At 34.2% G+C, this 22610-nt stretch overlaps 1 protein-coding gene across 1 annotated transcript; it reads left to right on the forward strand.

The window, feature by feature from the left end:
• The first annotated feature begins 1193 nt into the window (after positions 1-1193).
• TSPAN19 (tetraspanin 19) lies at positions 1194-18923 on the forward strand. The gene is made up of 10 exons (XM_012735142.1): positions 1194-1256; positions 7491-7614; positions 7914-8008; positions 8090-8162; positions 10186-10310; positions 13392-13466; positions 14996-15106; positions 16505-16648; positions 17568-17651; positions 18855-18923. The coding sequence occupies exons 1-10, from the start codon at positions 1194-1196 to the stop codon at positions 18921-18923; spliced, it is 963 nt and encodes a 320-aa protein (XP_012590596.1).
• The last annotated feature ends 3687 nt before the right edge of the window (positions 18924-22610 follow it).

A 22610-nucleotide genomic window follows, 5' to 3' on the forward strand; every position in this document is an offset into this window, starting at 1 on the left:
AAAAAATAAATAGAAAAGCTCTAATTAATTTTAACATTCTTATTCATCCAAATATTAGTTTTTAGATTTAATATAGTTTACATCATTTTTAAATTTTTGTACAATGTATGCTTTCTCATCTCGGTTGCAGCCCCTGTGAAATCCCCCCACCAATCCCCCCGTGCACCATCACGAGAGTCCCTTGTGCTATTCCCACTCGTTTTGATCGTACTCTCCTCTACCCACTTGAAGAGTGTCTCTGGTTTGTAGCTGCCTGTTGGTTTTGATATTTATTTTATTATGATTATTCTTTTTCCCCTCAATCCCTTACTTGGAACCTCTACATTCCTCCTAAGAGTGAAATCATCCTAATCCATATATTATTTAAATATATAATCAACATAAAATTATTAAATCAGTGTAAAGGTTACTTTTTTTTTACACAATAATTCTTGGAAATCTGGGGTGCACTTTACGCCTAGAATACTTTTAAAATAAGACGAGCTGCCGTATCAAGCTATCAACAGTTGCCCTTACCTAAAGGTTGCCGGACAGGTCAGTGCAGCCCTTGAATGTACAGTCACTACTTCAAATTGGTAACAAATCTTGGATTTGGCTACAGCTACCCAAAGCGGGACATCTTCCAGAATTCCACTTCCAACCAACTACTGAAAGGTAAAGGAAGGAAATCTACTTTGAAAATTAACCACGAAGTTAGGCAGAGGAAAGGAGCACCCAAGGGGGAAATAGAAGGAGCACGGGGGAAAAAGGGGTGGCGGGAAGGGGTAAACCCAGATGAGGAAAACAAGTAATCAAGAGTCTCCTAAATCTTCAAGGTGCATCCTCGAGTCAGCGCGAAGTCCCATTATCTCCAATTTTGAAGGGAAACTAAACTCGGGTGACTCGCGCACTACCCCTCCGCCCGGTTTCCCCTTTGCGCTGAAGCGCGGCCCCGGCGAGGGAGCGGGAGACCTCCGCCGCCCGCGCACCCACTTCGGCCTCACCTCCCACAACCCGAACCCCCGCAGGGTAGTGAGGGCACTCGCTCACCCACCAGCAGCTAACTCCCTCCGCTGGGTTAGGAAGATAGCGCCCGGAGCCTCCAAACAAAGTGTAGCCACGGCAACAGCCAATCTCAAAGAAGGTGGAGTGGCTTTGCCTTACAGGAGCCCCACTAGGACAAACTATCTTCATTCATTCCATCCGCTATTGGCATGCATGAATGGGCCTCGAAGGCTCAATGTCTGTTTAAGGCTTTTTCAGGGCATTTTGAATATGTAAGTGATTTGGGGAAGTATAGAGTAGACAAGCAACACGTTGACCAAGTGGAGGGGGCCTTTAAACTGTTTCTGAGCTTTGCATATTTATTACTTGCTTCTAGTGAAGGTTGCATTCCACAAAACCTTAATTCTGACTAATGATTTGTGAGACCTGGAAGTATGAAAGAGAAATCAGTAAGTTATTTTTCATGACAACAGTTTCTTAAAAAACAAACAAAACCAATTATCACTTAGTAGCTATTAAAAGCCTCTAAGTGAATAGATGTGTGAGATATCTTGATTATTTTCTGAAATATGCTTTACTATAAACTATTGATGGTGACAATCACTGCTTTAATGTAAAGTTTGGATTTCTAAGCATATATCATATTTTTAAATATTAACTTAAAAATTCATCCGTTTCTTTTTGTTTGCTTGTTTGTTTCCTGGAGCCTAGTCTACAAAATGTGAAATTTCATTTTAGTTAGTAACATGTTGCTGATTTCATTTTTCTGCAGTTTTCAAACAATGCATTGAATTATAAGAGGAAGTAGCTCATATAATTGTACAAGAGCTCTGATACACAAAAAGCTAAAAGCAAACATTACGTAGAGTCTTTGTAAAAAACCCTGTATTTCCTGGTAACTTGTATCAGCGTAAGAATTATTAATTTTGAATTAAGTAGACGTTTGAGAGAAGAAAAACAGGCTAGTGTCTCTTTTAAGAAAGATAATGAATTCATATCTAATTCAATTCAGGATGTCCTTACTATTAAAATGAATGCTCAAATCCCATTTTTCATTTTTTAAGATTTATTGCTGACATATAAACTACTCATTTAAAATGCTCATAGTATTGTGCGAAATTCAGATGTACAGTATCTTAAGATATATTTTTATTTATTAGTATACAACTATTTAGGGTTTTGCTAAAAATATCAAAACCATTAGTAATTAATATCTAAAATTAATTATAAAAGCTAATTTAGAAATTCACTTAGAACTTTCTTTTTCTGTGTTCTAATTTTTAGTAGAAACTCATTTGAAGATGATGTCTAAACCGCTATAGTTAATTTTTATGGTGTCAAATAAATTGATAGTGAAATGGGATTTTATTGAAAGCTGTTTTTCTATTTTATCATAGTAAAAATTACCATCATTAATTTATGGTAAATATACTCTCATGCTATGTTTTACTTCGGGAAAAAGTGACAACTCTAGCAATTAGCCATTACTATTACTAATCAATATCATTAATTAAAGAAGAAACATTTTAAATGAGTAGTTTATACGTCAGCAATAAATCTTAAAAAATGAAAAATGGGATTTGAGCATTCATTTTAATAGTAAGAACATCCTGAATTGAATTAGATATGAATTCATTATCTTTCTTAAAAGAGACACTAACCTGTTTTTCTTCTCTCAAACGTCTACTTAATTCAAAATTAATAATTCTTATGCTGATACAAGTTACCAGGAAATACAGGGTTTTTTACAAAGACTCTACGTAATGTTTGCTTTTAGCTTTTTGTGTATCAGAGCTCTTGTACAATTATATGAGCTACTTCCTCTTATAATTCAATTGATCTCAAGTAGTTATAGGTCTAAGTCTATTTAACAGAAAACTATTGGTTAACTATGCATCCTTTAACAGAACTCTTTTTAATTTAATTAACTTAATCTTCCTAGTAATTATAGACCAAGATTGAGTAGACTTTATCCATAACATTTTTTCTTTTTCATAAATAACCTTTTACCAATAAATTTTGCTCTTATTTTGAAAAGTATCCAGAGTCTCATTACTTCTTACTGATAACACAACATATTTTCAATGGAGAGCAAAATAATACATACTTGTTGAAGGTATGTATGAGTAAATGAAAGAGAATTCTGCTCCTAGGGCTTTTGAAAAAAATGAGATCCTACAGAATGTTACTTGAGTTATAGATTACTTTAGTAAAATTCTTCAACAGTAGTTTTATTTTTCATATGTGTGATACAATTAACTATCCCACAATATCATTGTATTACTCAAATAAATGTATCATAGTTGTTTGTTTCTGTTTTCTTGACAATAATTATTGTGATAGGTTTTTTTTTTTTAATATGTAACCCATAGGATTGGACTCTCAGACCTCTGCTTCTCTTTTTCACTTAAAGACTATCCTGACCTTCAATTTCTCACTCTTTGTGCTCTCTCCCTGCAACAGATGCGATTAGCTACTTCTTCTCTACCACCTTTCCTGAACTCAGGTTCTATTTCTCATACTCACTTGTACTTTTCTTCGATAGCCTTAAGTATTTCTATAGTAAATGTGGTATAATGAGATTAATAGCCAACATTTAAGTAGACACTGAACTGAGTGCTTTGCAAATATTATCTCACTTAATTTCCACACCATCCTTTGAAGTTTATGCTATTTATAATCTAAATTTACAGATGATGAGTCTGGGACTTGGAAAGGCTAACAAGAGAGGTAACCTCTCTGGATTTGAAGCTTAGTAAGTAAGTAATTTGTTCTCCCTGAGTCTCATTTCTCCTTTGCAATGCTGGGGATAATAAAATAATAGCACTTAATTTGCAAAATTTTGACCATCAAGCCTATCTGCACAAATGAGATTATAGAATGACAATAAGAGTTGATAACACTTAAGTTTAAATATGTTTAGGTTTAAGCTTTTCTGACCTGGACACCAGAATATCATCTTCACCTTTTCACCATCCCAGAGCTGGCAATTCTACTACCTACTACCTCATATCCTGATACTGTTATATTTTGCAGCTTAGACCACACTCATTACTTATTAACTAATATGCATTAGCTTTGTAATTACCTCCCTACCTTAAGGTTCCTTTTAACTTTACTTAATATTGATGACAAAATTATGGTTACCTGCAGGAAAATAAGAGCAAATTCAAATATACACAATCATTCACAACTTAAATGAATCTATTGTGATTTCTCTAGCCTTTTATTTCTTCTGCCACTCTGACCTCAATGCACTTCACTGGAAAAGTTTTTGAGCTCAGTATTCCACCTGTCTTGAAAACTTCCTATCTCTATGCCAGTTTTGAATGTTGCCTTATTAATTATCCTTCTTTGCCTTGTTAATTACCCTTAACAAATCATCTTAAATTCATCTCCAATGTGAACATTCCAGAGTCTTTATTCCCTAATCCTAAACCCCGACACATAATTCAGAGTTAGGCACAAGCTTTAATATTTGAATCTTTAGTGCTTTGACTTCACTTCTGTGTTCCTATCTTAGAAGGAACTTAAAAACAAAAAGTAATCAGGGCACTATTTAGTGAAATAGAACATTTTGAATAGGTAAATTCTTATAAATTGCCCTTCCCTATAGTATTTATACTATTAAAATGAATCTCTGCTATTAGAGCATGAACTAACTAATCAGGAAATGAATAAAAATATAGAATGCTCCAGAATCGTGTTTGATTAAGTTATAAAAAGTTTTTTTTTTGTAATGAAAGATAGACCGTCCACATTATAAACTTTAAAAAAGGTACTGCTCTAACTTGTGTATCTTTGTTTCAGTACATCATATTTGAGACAGTTTCCAGTAGGTATAACTACAAAGACCAGCACAGATCCATCTTACCATTCTGTGTAAACATGACCTTCTTTGACCTGTTGCTTAGATACCCATTTGTTGTGTTCTAACTCTTCCTTAAGCTGCTTGCTATGGGCTGAAGCTTGTGTCTTCTTAAAATTCACAGGTTGGAATCTTTAAACTCAGTGTAAAATGGTGTTAGAAAGTATTATATTTAAGAGATAATTAGGTCATGAGGGTGAAGACCTCATGAAGGGGATTAGTAGTCATATAGCTCCTAGTACTGTGGCCACATGAGAATAAAAGAGGTCGGAACCTGGAAGGGGATTTTGTCTGAGCTGTGCTGGCACCTAATCTCAGCCTTCCTGCCTCCAGAACTGTGAGAATTTAATTTTTGTTGTTTTTGATAGCAACCCAGGTGGTGGTATTTGTTTCAGTAGCCCTAATGAACCGGGACACTAACCTTGCAGTTACACTGAATATCCTCCTTCTAAACTGGTTGACTTTGAGAATATTTATGCTTTGCCCCTGTTACATTAAAACTGCATTAGAGAATTTCTCTTCTACTGGTTTCTATGAGATCATGCTTTGATTGTTTTATGAGTCTTCTTTACAAACATCCTGATTTCTAATTGTATTGTTCCTTACCTTAAAACCTTTTTTTCTTTCTCCTGTCAGTTTCTTCGTCCACCATTCAATTCATCACATCAGCTATTTCTATAGAGATGAGTCACTATATAAATCTGCAAACTTAGTCTATGTTATCCATTTATCTGTACTCCCTTTCCAGTGTGTAACAATGTAGATATATTCTACATCTGCAAACTCAATTACTAGATACTAAATTTATGAATCTTTCCCAAATTTTCCTATTTCTAGTGGTTATCAAAACTCTTGTTCTCCCGTTCTATAAGGATTCTTCCGATAAATTTGCATTTTTTTGTTTTCCATAATGATCGTTTTGTTTTCCAAAACGATAGTCAAATCTTCTTTTCTCCTTCCAGTTTTCTTTCATAACCACCCTTTCCTTATTATTGGGCATTTTGCTCAGCCCTTCCCACATAATTTACTTCCATGTCTCTCCATCTTGAGTACATTTTGCTTCTAACTTCAACTCAGTATCATCCTGTGACCAAGTCTGTGGCTCGTGGAATATGAGCAAAAAGAAAAATTTGCTCATGGAGTATGAGCGTGAAGAAAAATTTGCAACTTCTTTACTTGCTTAAAAGATACTTGCCTGGCCCTCGCTGGTGGCGCAAAGGTTGGGACGCAGCACTGTAAGCTAGCCTCAGTCACTTCAGTGCAAGTTCTATCCCTGGCCCTGGAGGTGATCCATATGGAACAGCAGACCTCTCCTGTCTCACCCGCTGCTCCTCTCAGCATTGTGTGCTTCCTTGGTCTGCCTGCTCTGCTCCCCACTGTTTCCGGTGAATCCTCTCACTGCCCCTGCACCTCTGGCCTGTACCCCAGCTCTGAATGATAAATCAATCTTTAAAAAAAAAAAAAAAAAAAAAAACTTGTCTGAGTTTGGTGACATCCTTTCCTTTCTGCTGGTTATAAAAAGTGACATTTTCTGAGCTATCGAACAAACAAGAGTAAGCCTAAAATTCCTAAGATGATGAAGCTTAGGAATCCTAGAAGTGAACCCATTACCCAAGTTGGACTGAAAGAAAAACACACTTCAGTTTATTTTTGAATTTGGACCCTGTGATAAAGCATAGCCTTGAAGCTGGCATGCCAGTTATACTACTACCAAGTCAACAGTCAAGTCTGCCTTCATCATTACACACCAGAGTTACTGCAGAGTACTTCCATACATTGTCTTTTTCATTCATGAAAACCAGAACTTTGTGCCTAAATTCTCATGCAGATTGTAGCAGAGGCTTGAAATGTCTCATATTATATGCTGCAGTAAATAGAACTGAAGCCAAAAAAAATATCCCTATAGCATCTTGGGGGGGGGGATCTGAAATAAAAATCTAATAGTCATTCCATCTGTTTGTCCTGTCCAGACGCTGGAGGAATCTAAGAATAAACCTAGAGGATGAATTTAGAGAAAGCAAAAGACAGCAGGAGAGTTCAAAGCAAAGGGTGGAAGACAAAGCCTGGAAAGACTCCTTCAGCTGGGGAGAAGAACCTTAAGTGTCTGGGGAGGAATGTGGGCGTGGGTCAGAACAGGGAGGGAAGGAGATAGGCTCTAACCTAGAGATCTTTTATTTTTCCATTTTTCAAGGTATCTGTCAATTGAACAAACAGATTGCTGTCTTCCTACTTAGAAACCATTAGCTTCAAATTGGTCTTATTATATCTTCTATTATTAAAATATCGTGTTAAATATTGTAAGCTACAATACTTCAAGAAATATGGTACTAGCTAGAATTAAGAGAATGAAACAAGTTAGAAACAGAACTTAAAAAATTAAAACTTTAATATCTATTAATGAAAGCAAAAAGCAAATGTGTTGATTTTTTTTCAAAAGGAAATTTAGTAATTTCAGCTGTGTAGAAAAATATTTTAAGTGACCTGAACATTTTCCTTACATTGTATATCACAACTAAATTGCAAATGAATTGAATAATTTATTTCATCCATCCATTCAACAAATATGTATTGAGTATACCTACTATATGCTACACTTTGAGGTTATAGTGGTCCTAAGACTTGCTCTCTCTACTCAAAGAGCTCAGAGCCTATTTGGGAAGAAAAACAAGTAAAAGAAGACGTGCAGCTAATTGAGGTTAGAGCAATACTTACAAGACAAGACCTCAATAAAGAGCTGGTATTGAATATTTTGGAAGCAAAAAGTAAAGAAAAACTTTCCAGCAAGGAATTGCTTTACTTTCAGAAAACTGCATGTTCACCCAGGGAGCTGTTGACGTGCTAGACAAATGCCTTTTGATGTCAACTATGCAGCCAAAAAATTCAGACAGGGAAAGAAACAGACAGTTTCAATATATCTTCAACATGCCCTTATTTTCAGAAAGGTGGTGGGGAATGTTATTCTGATGAATGGTATAAGAAGAAAATCGTGCAATGAAAAGCCATAAATAGAATTAAAGTTGTTACTGTAGTGTTGATGGTAAAAGTTGGGTTATCTTTTCAGAATCATCAATATCAAGGGAGAAAATGATGTTGAAGAAGAAAAGCAAGACATTAATTTTAAAATACTTTCTTAACCTGATGAATGGAGCTTTCTTGGTAAGAATCTGTAATTATTTAGTAAAGAAAATGTAAAACAATTGTATTGAAATTTACTAAAATATATTGACCATTTTGCAGGCTCTGGGACTTTTAGTCATGGGATTTGGCACATGGCTTTTACTGGACAGAGACAATTTTCTCACAGCTTTAGGTATGTATTTGGTTTTAGCTGAAGGAATAAAGGCACTTTATTTTAAGCAATAGCATATATGATGTAATCAGCAGGTGGCAGTATTTCTCTAAAATTCATTAAGTATTCAGTTTTCATCTGGTCTTTGTCAAGTAGTTTTAGAAACCATTTATTAAATAATAGACTTATATCCAAGACAATAAAGGAGGAGAGATTATTTTTTAAAGATTTATTTACTTATGCATGCAAGAACTGGGGTACAGGCCAGAGGTGCAGGTGTGTGTGTGTGTGTGTGATAGGATTCACCAGAGACAGATGAAGCATAACAGGCAGATGCACTGACATGCGTGGCTGAGAGGAGCATTGAATGGGACAGAAGTGGTCTGTTGCACCATGTGGGTCAGCTCCCTGGCTGGGATCGAACTAGGAGCTGCACAGCTTCATAGTTCTGTGCTTTAGCCCATTGTACCACCAGGGAGGGCCCTATTTCTGTCACTTTAACGTAGCCTCCAGTAGCCTTGACCTTTGATATTATTTTTAACCATCTTCAGATGCCACTGAAATAATGAATTTAAAATGTAAATTTATGCCTTACCTGGTGGCGCAGCAGGCTAAAGCACAGCACTAAGAAGCTAAAGCCACTTCTGTACGAGTTTGATCCCCACCTGTCCCAGAGGTGACCCACATGGCGCAGCAGACCTTTCCTGACCTGCCCGCTGCTCCCCCTAGCAGTGTACTTTTTCAGTTGGTCTGTTCTGCTCCCCACTCGATCTCTGGGGAATCCTCTCACTGCCCCTGCACCTCTGGTCTGTACCCCAGTTCTTCATGCATGCATAAATAAATCTTTTTAAAAATGTAAATTTAGCCATCTTACATTAAACACTTTACACTGGACCTCCATTGCAATTGTTAACATAGGACAAATATTCAGAGTTAGACATTACCCCACGAAGTGAGGAGACAAGAATATGTAAGAAAAATAAAGTTTCTGTTCTTACAGAAATTAGCTCCAATTAGCAAGACTGAAAACAGCACACTAAGAGGCCCTAATGTGACTCTTGCAAGGACACTTTTCTAGTTCATTCACTGTAAGTGCCCGCTAAGCTGGCATTCAATGCACTCTGCACCTTTATGTGCCAGAATACTTCCACCCCTCCAACTTAAAATTTTCAGTCATTATTTAAAGTCAAAATACAGGATAATTCCTCTTCAGTATGCCTCTCTTTACCTATTGCTACATCTCCAACCTCCTCCCCCACTAATTTGATTCTTTTGTACCCAGTGGAGTGATGGGAATCGCTCAACTTGTTTCCTGATGGGGAGTCTTGATATATGGTATTTGCCAATTTCCATGGTTTAAATACTCCCACAATAACTGATTTCAATGTGCTAATGTGAATTGAACTGCCTTACAATTTATTTTTTAATTTAAAAATTAGTTTTATGAATCAGAACATGCTATCTTCAGCACTGCGTGGTCCAGTGTCTTCCCATAAATCCCAGGACATATTTAATCTTCCTTTTTTTTTTAATGTTTCTGAGCATTTAGTATTCTACAATATATACCATAACACTAGCATTGAACTGTTAGTTTGTTGACTATATGATTATAGATTGCCCCTAGTACAGAGGGCTCAGTCTATATAGGAGAATTATTGGATCATATTAACCATAAACTCAGGATTTCATAGAAAGGGAACTTAATCTATATATGGCAGATCCTCAAACATTTTTGTCATGAATTAATTCATAAATGCTTGTGGGTATATTACTCATACAGGAGTTCACCATAGGAAAAAAACTGTATTCTTTTGGAGAAGATGATGAAGATAAGGTAAAGGTGAACATATTTAAGAATGAAGAACTTCTTTATCATGTCATTAAAGGAAGAGAAGTTTTTGCTAGGAGTAAGATATGTAAGAATGTTATTTAAAAAGAGAGAAAACCCTAGTGGGTTGACAACAGCTGCTTAGAGAAAACTTGATTATTGCATTGATCATTAAAAATAGAACATATCACTTGATAATGTTTTCTGGTTTTACAGATGAAAATAATCACGTGATAGTATATATCTTCCGAATTTTGATTGGAACTGGATCTGCAATTGTTCTTCTTTGTCTCTTGGGTTTTTGGGGCATTCACAATGAAATCAGATGTCTCCTTATTCTGGTATGTATTTTTCTTGAATAGCCTGGATTTTGAGTGTCAGTGTGAAACAAATGAACTGAATGATTTATATAACCATAACTTTATATTATTGTGTACCCATTCAGTAAAACAAATGAAACACTCCTTTCCAAGAAACTTCTAGATTTTTTTTTTCATGAATTTTCCATGAAGCAAATCTGAAACTCATCACTTACACTCTTCAATATTAATTTTCAACAGTAATATCCTAGGGTGAACTACAATTAACTGAACTTATTCTGAAGAGTAGAATCACAATGAAGTGTATTTAAAGTCATTGAGTAGTGCAGCTTAGCAAGGAAAAGGAAATATGTTCCACAGCCAGTGTATTTTCTCCCTGTAGTCATGCCATGTGGGAAGCTAACTCATAACTGAGATCACAATTCATTATTTCACAAAGTAAAATAAAACTGCTGAGAGGGCCAGACTTTGGCATCTGGCTAGCGCACTCTCTCTGCCTAGGCAGGTAACATGAAAAAATAAATTTTAATTAGAATTCTAGATCTGAATCTGAGCCATTGACCATACACCATGGCAGGTATAGATCACAATTCCCTCACTCAGATGAGATCTGACTTTTAAAAAATTCTTTAACTTGGATCAGTTTAAATCACATGTACTCTCATGAATAAAGAGTTTGCAAGTTTGGGCAATCTCTCTGGACATTAGAAATTTGGCATCATTTTCTCATCAGGATTCTGATTTGGGGTATGAAAACGAAGACTGAAATGATGCAGGAAAATTTAGATTTTCTGCTTGTCACAAATTTCCATTTAGGCAATGGAGACTCAGCACCTAATAGAATAAAATCCAGGATGGGAAATTGAAAGGGGAAACTACAAGGAGAAAAATATAAGAACCTTATAATTTCTGTCTCATATGATACAAGTATTAATATGTTCATGCTACTAAGACTTGACAGCTTAGATCTCAGCTTTAAGACACCGCTCTCCTTTCTAGACTCTCCATCAGTGTGGGTGCTGCTACTTTTTGCAGTCTTGACACTTTTGCTTTTTCTCTAAGACCTTACCAATATTTTTCTTTTAAGACATGTTTATTGACATATTTTTCCTTTAAGTTATGTATATTGACACAATCAAACTATGGGCAAATCTTATTGTCCTGCATGCTATAATGTGGCTTAAATGCTGTCTTGAAAATCCTATGGTAATAGAATATATACTAATTTTTGTAGTTTAACTCTTAGAGCAATTTTTATTTTCCTCTTTTAAAAGTTCTAGAGCTATATCTTTCTTTGCTATGTTCTATTAACATAAATGCAATAATTTTTCCTATTACTGTAAATATCTGTTAAGATCATTTTCAAAGGTAAAAATCATGATTCATTTATATGTAAATGAACATATGTCAAGGACTTTAAATAATTAATGAGGGAACGAGAAAGAATTACTGGTTGAAATGAGAATTAGATTTGTGATGATTTATATTCTCTATAGACTGTATTCATTTGCATTTCCATGAATAGGAATCATATGCATTGCTAATGACAGGAAAATGCTATGTTACTATTAGAATTTTGTTAAGTTAATATTGTAGGGCTGGTCTACCCAAAATATTTATAGATAAGCTTTTTCTAAGGTGTGCAAGTAGACTTTTTCTAATATGTGTCATCTTGGTATGTGTAACTAAAGTCAGTTAAGGCCCTATGAACCTTGGGAAAATTTGTCATTTATTTCAGAATGTCAATTACCTAAATTTAGGGATATCTCCAGAACTTACCTTTTTATCAGGAAAACAAACAAACAAACAAACACTATCTTAAGGGTGAACATCTAGAGGAAAGGCTTTGTCATATGAAGTTGCCCCCCCCTTTTTAGGGGAGGAGCCCCCTTCCTTCCCCTTGACACCCCAGACCCCTTAGCACAGGATATCAGCCCTCTGGCCTGTCCCATTTCCTTTAGATTTTCCACCATGTAAATTCTTCATATGTATCTAATTTGGCCTTTGTCTTTTATTTATCTGTCTGATGTTAATCTGTCTGCTCCTCCGGCCACAGAGCAACCAATTGGGGTGGGGGAATTGTTCTCTGTGCCATAGCTTTCACCACAGAGTTGAGTAATAGCTTAGTCAAAGGTAAAGACTTTTGTACCTCCCTTAGGATCAGAAGCTGAGAAGTCCATTAGATAACAAGCAGCTTGGCAGGGAAAAGAAACACAACAATTATTTTTATCATATTACACAATTTGTTCTGCCTCTGCCAATCTCTTATTAGTGAAGATTAAGTGAGAGATTATATGTGTAGCATTATAAATCTAAAGTTATAAACAGTCCTCAGGACCATATTTTTTCTGAAGTTTTTGTTTCTGAAAATAGAAAATACAATTTCTATCAAGGACACAATTTTTTGTTTATTTTAAAGTTATTAAAATATTTAACACTAAGTAATAATAATGAGTTATCTCATATTTTATTTGTAATATATTCAGGCTGTTCACTTTACAAATTATTATAGACTCTAAATGATACATATTAGTGTGCTGCTTTGATGAAGATGCAAGTGACCATATATTTTTAAATATTAAAATAGTCAAATAAATGTGAAAATCATAGTACTTGCCTGAGTAGAAGTATTTTCAGTTTTCAAAGAAAATATGCAAATATGTACAGACTTTACTTTTGCAGTTGTTAGTTTCTACTTTGTTTTTGTTACTTTGTGCATGATGGAATAATTTATATAGTGAATTAAAAATTTAGTATGTGCCCCCCCCTTTTTTTTAAACAGAATTCTGTGTTAATTGCTGGTTCAGATTATTGACTTTTCTCCTATGGCAGTTTCAGATCTAATGAAGAAGACATCATTAGCAACTTGTTCATTAGAACAGGTCATCTGTTAGAGTTCTCATGAAATATCATCACTTCTTTCTACATATTCTTATCCAAATGGTCACTGTATCTTTTCTATGCCTTTATAGATTCACTCTAATGTGAAGGAAGAAAAGTTGCATGGTGCCTATGGGTATTTTATATTGCACATTTTCTCATCATTGTAATATCTCAAAAACATATTAGATGTATATTTTCACCTATTTTCCTTTTATTTAGTATGCAGTTCTGTTATTGTGGGCCATTGGTGTTCAGGTTGTACTTTCAGCATTCATCTTCACAAAGAAAGAAGAGGTAAGGAAAGATTATCTTTCATTTGAAATCTAAAGAAAATGTGATGCCTTCAATCATTATGAGCTATAAGCATGTCTTTAAAGTCAAAGGCAACCCTCTCTGGATAATAAAAGAATTCAGTGGATGTTGGAGTAGTATCTGTTTCTTTTGCCATTTTATTGATTATTTGTGGAGCAATTTTGTTGCTGCTTTGTCTCATGCATTCTTGAGCTCTCAAATAATAATTTGGAGTGTAAATGAGGACATAAATCTCCCCACACCAATATAAGATAGAAAGATACCATTTTCTATTCTAAATAAAAATTTAATTTAGACAATAAGTAATAGATAAGTTACAATTCTAACTATACTTTGTAATACTCTAATCTTTTTAAAGGTGTTAAAACATAATTGTTAAAGTTTAACTTATATACATTGTATTGCTGTAGTATTTTCATTAGATATTTAAATTTTAATATTCAAAGAACTTGTATACATTATATTGCTATAAAGAGCACTATAACATAGTAAAAAAAAAATCCTTATACTAGAATTCAGATGAGTCATCTTTAAAAGTTCAATTCCTCCTCTTTATTAATGTCCAAGCATTATTAAATTCTGTTTTCTTATTAATAAAATGGGACTAGTAATCAATTCTCCATATATTTTGCTATTTTGGGGATCCAATTTGGGGATCCAAATTGAGAAGTTTATGAAGATCACATAAACTTCTGAATGCTTAAGTTACTGATACCTAGATTTTGAAATAGCATTTTCCCACCCCAGATGTGATCATTTAGTTTCAGTATTGTGGGATGATAATTTAAAAAAAAAAGTGAAGAATTGTAATTTTTGTAAAAATACACAATAGACCCAGGCCCGTGATTTTATTTACATCTTGATTAATCAACAAGATATAAAAGCCAATTCATAGGAGAATCCAGAGAAGACACTTGTAGGTTATAATTTAATAGATACAAAATAGGCTTAGAAGAAAGCAATCAATTTTACTCCCACCAAAATATTTATTTGCATAGCTCTGACAAAAAAATCATTTTTCCTATTGTTCTCTGCAGTTTATGTAGTGTAAAATAAGTTTTAAAAGTTACAAAGGATACAGAGGCACAGACCCCATTCAATCAGAAGATCCTGGATTCTGCTAAAGAAAAGATACTTTTCCATTAAAAAGATTCTCAATGAACTTTTGTTTTTTGGATCCATTTCAAAGTTTGGTTCAGATTATTGCTGGTTCAGATTATTTCACAATTTTTTCCTGAGGGCACAAGAAGAAATATAGAACCTGTAACATTCAGGATAATAATGTGCCCCTAATTATAAAATATGTCTAATATACCCCTATGCAAATCATAATGTGAAAGGCGCAGATGACTCAACACTCACTGAGATTTCTAAAAATAGTTATAAGGGAGATAAATAAACCACTTAACCATAAACAAATAGCAGCAAACAGATAACTTTGAATATTCTTTTTTGAAGAACTACTGGGAAAATTTCTATCAAATTTTCAAACATAAATTCAATTTCAACAGGTTCAGAAAATGTGGCATGACAAAATCGACTTAGTCATCTCTGAATATGGATCTAAAGACATGCCTGGAGACATATCCAAGTGGATTATTCTGAACACTTTACAGAAAACTGTAAGATAAAATTAGTATAAAACTAAAAATTCAATGCCAAAGGTGATTTCTATGTGGGGGAGAAAGGCAAGGACATCAGACAGATCAGAGAAATCTATATTTTCCAGACTAACTGGATGGTAGCGTATTGTCCTTGCTTATCAGATCTTGAGTGTGATTCTCCTCCTCTAACTTATATCTGCATTTCTGGGTGATTGATGTGCATTTTAATCTGTCTTCACATGTGCAGTGTGGGTTGTCTTCTGCCAAGTGGGGCCATCTGCCTGCTGCAACACGCGGAAACCAAGCCCAACCTAATGCTTGCTGGAAGCAGAGTGGCACTAGAGTCTGCATGTCAGGGTTGCACCTTAGTTGCTTTGGGACCCTGGGTGATTAACCTTCATAATTTCGGGTTCCACTTTCGTAAAATGGGTGAAATGAATTCTAACCTCTGGCTGGCAAAATGAATTCTAACCTCTGGTTGAAATGATATATAGACTGTATAGCAAAACTTGGATCTGGGATAGAGTGAACAAATAATAGCTGTTAAATAACATTATTAGAGTTATTATTTCACAGTTCATATTTTGCTGGCTAGGGAAAGGGTATTGTATTGTCAGTCAAATGGTTTACAGAAATAGGTCAGCACCTATACCAAAGTAAGTGTTTGATAAATAAACACTTTTATTAAGTGCCAGGCCCTCTTATAAATGCCTTGTATATGCTAATTCTCTTAATTATCCCAACTCAATAAGGTAAGAAGGTTCTTCCTCATTTTGTAGATGAAGGAAAGATAATTTTGTTAGTAGTACCACACTGAGAATTAGCAGCAGAGTCAAAATTCAACCCCTGATAGTACAGTGCTATGTTTTTTTTTTCTCTTAACTGCTACCCTAAGATTAACATCTCACTTTAATTCTGGAAAGTAGAAATGATCTTAAATCTCTTTATATGTATGGGTATATATAAACATAAATATTAAACAAAATAGGGCACATATCCTGCATTTAAAATATATATATATATATATATATTTGGGAAGAAGGTATGGCTGAGGTAGGTCTCTCTTTCATCTATGTTCTGATCATAAACATAATTTGTATCTTTCAAACATTAGATATATGTTCCATCCTAGGCTCATAGAGGATAAATTCATATATAACAATTTCATTTAAACATAATTCACTTATATCAGTACAGATATTTAGCTATGGTTAATGTCAACAATAGTTACAATGAAATAATGAAATGAGCAAAATATACTTAATGTACTTAGTTAATAATTGTTAGTTATTTAACACATTTCCATGGGGAGTCAATTATCTTCATCACAAAAACAAACTTAATGATCACAGGAATCATATAATTATCTACATTTATATTATTTTAGAGTAAAGCTCCTAAAATCTTTTTTTCTAGTTACAGTGCTGTGGCCAACACAATTTCACAGACTGGTTAAAGAATCAGAATAAAGACAATTCAGAACAAGTGCCGTGTTCTTGCACGAATTCCACATTGAAACAGTGGTTTTGTGATGCTCCTTTAAATGCAACTTACCTAGAGGTAAAGATAAGGCTTCTACATGTTTATAGTGCTTTTTTTTTTTTGTAAATCAAAAAATTGTAAGCAAATTTTTATATAAAAACAATGTTACTTGTGGTGATTACATTAAGATACTTCTCTAAATTGAACCTATAGTTAGGTGAATTGAAGTACTATTTCAGGTGTATAATAAATTAGTTAAACAAACCTTCTGGGAATATGTGGTCCAAGTAATTCCAGAAATTGGGATACTATCCATATTTATTCCCAAACCTCCTTCCCAAAATCTAGCAAAGAGGGGAAACACTTTTGGCAAAGCTCAGGGGCATAGGTTCAGTGAGGAAGCAGAAATACCAGAAGTAAAGAATTGTGATGCTTGGCAAGAACTGAAGGAGAATGACAGAGGTGGTGTTCAGGTAAATGTGCAGATGTCAGAGCAGAGGTTCTTCTGGAGCAGCTGCTGTTTATAGAGTGGTATATTGAAAAGAGGTTTTTAGCCCAAGAATATCTAACAATTTGTATAACATATACTGATGTTTTTCTAAGATGTATATTTTAATCACATCATTCACAGATATGAACTATATGTTACATCTATGAATTCACAGTTCACAGGTAGAATATTGTATTTATTAAAAAGTTCCTTCTACTTGGAAAATAATCATTTTAGGTGGTTTGTAGCCAGCCAAATTATTTAAATGAGACAGACTCCAGAAAGTCATTTGCCTACCAAAACTTAATAAAGTTCTGATTTTAATTATGTAACAGAATCTTGGCAATTTTAAAAGTAGCAACTGAGTTGTCCTACCTTCAGTTTGTAGTTAGATCTTGATTTTTCAACTTTGGTAAATTATAATCTCTATGTATTTTCTGCTTTGTATTAGAATCATGTATGTGAGCATTTCCAACTTAGGTGAATCTAAGTAACTCTTTCCCTTAGGGATGTGAAAAGAAGATCAACACATGGTATCTTGCGAATGCATTAACATTAATTGGAATTAATTTTGGACTGTTGGCTTCAGAGGTAAGCTGTTGTTCATATTTAAAGATAAAAAATATTCAGTATGAGCTATACAAAATAATCTGAAGAACAACCAGGCAGAGACCTAATGAAACAAATGTATCCAGTAAGAGCAAGGTCTTTGAGACTATTCACACCATAGAGAGCTGCAAGTCCTGGTTAAAAGTGATACTCTTAATCTGCCTACCTAGTTGGTAAAGAATTTGTTAATAAAAGGTCATTTTAGCAAATGGTGATTTTATTGCTTTGCAACATTAAAAAAGAAACAAATGATTCATTTCTTGTCAATAAGAGCACCATTTGGTCAGTCTGCAAGTTGACACATTCTAAAATACAATCAGATGTTTGACATTAGTAAATCCACTCACTCAGTACCCATCCACTCATTCATTCATTCATCTCAGTAAATCTGAAAAGGGGAAAACATTGACTATGTGTGATGCACTGTACGTGTTAGACTAGCCATACAATGGGAAACAAAATAGATAAACATGACTTACAGGATTCATTCTCTAGTCTTGGTGAGAACTGATGAAAGTAAGCAAAGGTTATGGATTCAAGAAGCTGTAAGAGTGGGTAGATTATATACACTTTGACATTGTCGATAGCATTGTAAACTATAAAAGTGGAATGAATACTTTATGCATATTTTGGCTGCAGTAGGATCCTGAATTTTTTTTTACATTAATCTATAAGGCACTGGCTTAAGGTCACATAAATTCTTCCAACTGGTATTAGTTTTTATCTTAGAATGGTAGTCAATCAAACATTCTTTTAAGTATTATTATTGTTCTCTGAAATGTTTATTCTCTGTTGATTTTATGCTGAAATGTTTAAGTCTGAAGGGGGTGTAATATCTCTGCTCCCTTTTATTATGTACCCGGTGGCAATTTTATAGAATTGATGATGTAGAATGACTAGCAAAAAACTTACCAGCAGTTCATTAAGGCATGTAGCCCAATCATAGTTCATGTAACTACAATGGAACAGTCTATTCATAGTCCCCTCTATAAATGAGCTTGGTGACATTTAGTTTGTTTTAGAGATCTCATTCTTAGATTTCTTATTCACAACCATCTATATTTTACTCTTAAATTTTCTCACTATTTGAGTACTCTTACCTGTACAATGTGCATATAATATATATTAACTTTGCAAAATATGTATAGGTTACATTTTGATTTCTTATGGTTTCTTTTCTTCCAGGTTTTGCAAGTTTCATTAACTATTTCTTTCTTCAGACATATCAAGAATAGAATACATGTAGAAAAGTGATCTTGAATTTTATCTGTCCGAAGAAACTACTTTCATCTCAAAATAATCTCATTGTATTATTTTATTCCCAAAAGTCTTGCAATTATATTATTTAAGTTTAGGACTTACTCAAGTTGGATTATATATAACATAGAAATATTGAATACAATAATAAATCACTCCATGAAAATTTTATTAATTTCATTTTCAAAATATGAAATCAGTTCAGTACTTTACCTTGATTAATATCTAAAGTCAAAGGTTATTGTCATGTAGTCTGAATTCAAAATGTGGTGAAGTTTCTTCACACGTTTTGAGTTTATGTTAGAAAATACATATATGATCAGAAAGTAAACAACTAGAAAATATGTCTTATATTTGCAAATCTTAATATCACTGATATATAGGATTGAAAATAAATATTAAAAATATGACACTGATGTCTGTACTGAATTAATATTGTATATATCTTCTGGTTATTCTCACAAATGAATAATAAACAAAATTTTAGAGATTCTGACATATATATGTGACAATAATAAAGCATTAGAAAACTGATTTTTAGCTGAAGGAAAAATACTCTAAAAAATCCCTGAATTTCTTAATTGTACTTCATATTCTTCTCTTTTTCCTTAAGTTTCCATCAATGAATGCATGCATGATTCTCTGAAGCATACAAAAATAACCTACCTGTCCTATTTTCCTAACAATTATATTTTGAGAACAGATATAAAAGTCTTTTGAAAAATAAAAAGTGCTATATAGATGTGAAGTGTTATATCATTGTCTCCCTTTATAGCAAAAGGCTGCCGTGAGTTTTGTGAAATGAAGAAAGGATAGATTAACTAAAGAGTCTGCATTGCTTCCTATAAAAGGCTCTTTCTCATTTACGAATTCATTCATATCTGTTTCATCTAGCTATTCAATACATTGAAGATTTCAGAGAACTGTGTATTTTTTTAAGTCAGCACAAAAGAAAATAGAACCATTTTTTTCTGAAGTGACCTGTAAATAGACATGCCCCCTATTCTTTAAGGAACATTCTACTGAGATTTAAAGCACATTTTCAATGTCTATTTTCTCTAAAATATGCTCCAACACACAAGTAGCTTCCACTTGGAAATTGAAACCCACCTTATTAGTTATCAAATATTATACATGATTTTATTATATGTATTCAGTTTTGCATCTAGAATACTAAAGAAAAAGACTCCCTAGATACTAGACTGTCTATTTTTCATTAATACAGGTAATTCACAAAATATATGCACTGACTAAATTTCACCTTTATGATTTTAGGGAATACTGTCTTGAAGAATGTTTCTTTATACCTTTAATGAGATGATAAAGTAAAATTGGTCATGTCCCTCTCCTTATTCTTGTTTATTTATTTTTTTTTAATTTGTATGATAGAAGACTTGGACAATTCTGAAAACCTACCTGTAAGTGAAATATTGCTATAGTGTGTAGGGTAACCTCTTATTTGATTTTCTCCCTCAAATTGTCATATTACTTAAATGTAACTTACCTCAGACTCACATTTGTTTCCAAAAATAAGAGATATTTTGTTATAATAAAGTAGGATACTTTCAAATTCTTTAAATAAGGATGCATGCTTTCTTTCAGAAATACATGCCGGATGACTGACTACACACCAGAATCATACATATGTAATTACTGAGATATGAAAATGAAAAGATAACATATATAGTTCCTCTTTTCAGCTGGCTGTACAAACGGTCTGTACTTAGAAGTGTCTCACACATAATAGTTGGCAGTTGCCATCTAAAATTATCATTAATTTTTAAATAAGGAATGTCACATTTATATTTTTCCACAGGCTCAGTAAATTCAGTAACTAGCACTGTCCTTGTAGTTAACTGAGTCAATGCAACCCAAACTTCTGAATCAAATTGTATATGTGATCATTTTTTCTGGACACTAAGAGAACACTGAAACTTGCTTTAAGGATCAGAAAACCTCAAAAAGGGGAGTCATTCTTTCAACATCTACTTATTGAACAACTACTATGTGTCAGGTGTAAAGTGCCAAAATAAAAATAGTGAATAAAAGAAAGCAAACATTGCCCTACTGGAGGTTATATTCAATCCAGGAAGCTAAACAACAAAACATGAAACCATTGTGTCATAGAGTGGGAAAGGCTACAGAGGAAAAAAAATAAGGATGTAAAATAGAGTACGGGGAAATTGGGGTTTTAGTTTTGAGTAGAATGCACACTAAGATCTCAATGAGAGAATGACTTCTGCATAATATCAGATGGTATAGGGGAACCAAATAAGAGATCAGGGAAAAAAATAATTATAAAAAAAAAAAACCCAATGCCATCTGTAAATCCGGGGAGGAGGAGGGAGAGGGATCAAAATGAGGGAGGGACGAGCATAAGGACCATGGTGATAGTGCATGGGTGACCTGGTGGGGACAATTTCTGAGGAGGGAAAGCATACATTGTATAAAAAAGGTAGAATGATGTAATATATAGACACACACACACACACACACACAGGTTTTTTTTTTTTTTTTTTTTTTTAAAGAATAACGTCTGAGTAAAGAAAATGAGATGAGGGGTCTTCCCTGGTGCTCAACGAGTTAAAGCACAGCACTTGCAAGCTAGTGGCAGCTGCTTCAGTGCCAATTCTATCACCAGGCCCCAGAGGTGACCTACATGCGCAGCAGACCTCTCCTGGAACTGCCCACTGCATACCTCAGCAATGTACTTTGTCAGTCTTTCTGTTCTGTTCCCCACTTTGTCTCTGGTGAATCCTCTCATTGTCCCTGCACCTCTGGCCTGCACCCCAGTTCTGTATGCATAAATAAATAAATCTTAAGAAAAAAGAGAGAGAGAGAGGATAAAGGGAAAGAACACAGCAAACAAAAGGAAAGAGCAGATAGGTAGCTAGAAAGGAACTAGAGCAAAAATGAATTGAAGGAAGTGTCCAGAAGCTAGTGTTACTAGAGTGGAGTGAAAGGGGTGACTGAGAGGCTGAGGAGGGATGTAGAAAAGTAGAAAGGAAGAAGAGATTTGTAGAAAGCTATAAGCTACATTGAGTGAAAACATTAATGGGAAGTAGTGAACAGAGCTTGTGTAAGTGACATTAGACTTATATGGGAGTATTCTCAGATGCCATGTTGCAAGTAGACTTAAAGGCACCAATGATGAAGCAGAGAGAACAGATTAGATTTTATATAATGAGATAGGAGGTGATGGTGGGTGTGGTCAGAGAGTTGAAGAGAAATTGGTGAGAAATGATCAGATTCTGTATATATTTGAAGGTGGGAGCACTAGAATTTGTCCAGAGCTTGAATGTAGAGATGTGACAGGAAAAGAAGAATTTGGAGACAGGGGTAACTGGACAGATGGAATTACCATTTATGGAATGGAAAAGACTAGATGAAGCAAGGTAAAGTTAATTTACCTTAATTTTCAATACTTTAAACATGTTACTGAAATGAGTAGTTGTGTTGTCTGCCCCCCTTAGTCTGCAAGAAGCTCAAAGCTAGGTTCACTTTGCATCATTGCAACTCCAAAGCCTTGCTCAGCACTTGACAACGTAGGTGGCCAACAGATGGTAATGAACTTAAATAAGTCAGATTGCTCAGTATGTCATCAGATAAAACCCAGTTGCCCTCTGAGGTTGTCTGACACTGATTGTACTCAATGGTTTTGATTTCATCGGGCTACCCTAGTCT

Source organism: Condylura cristata, unplaced genomic scaffold, assembly GCF_000260355.1.
Source record: "Condylura cristata isolate star-nosed mole 26May11 unplaced genomic scaffold, ConCri1.0 scaffold00004, whole genome shotgun sequence".
Taxonomy (NCBI): Eukaryota; Metazoa; Chordata; class Mammalia; order Eulipotyphla; family Talpidae; genus Condylura; species Condylura cristata.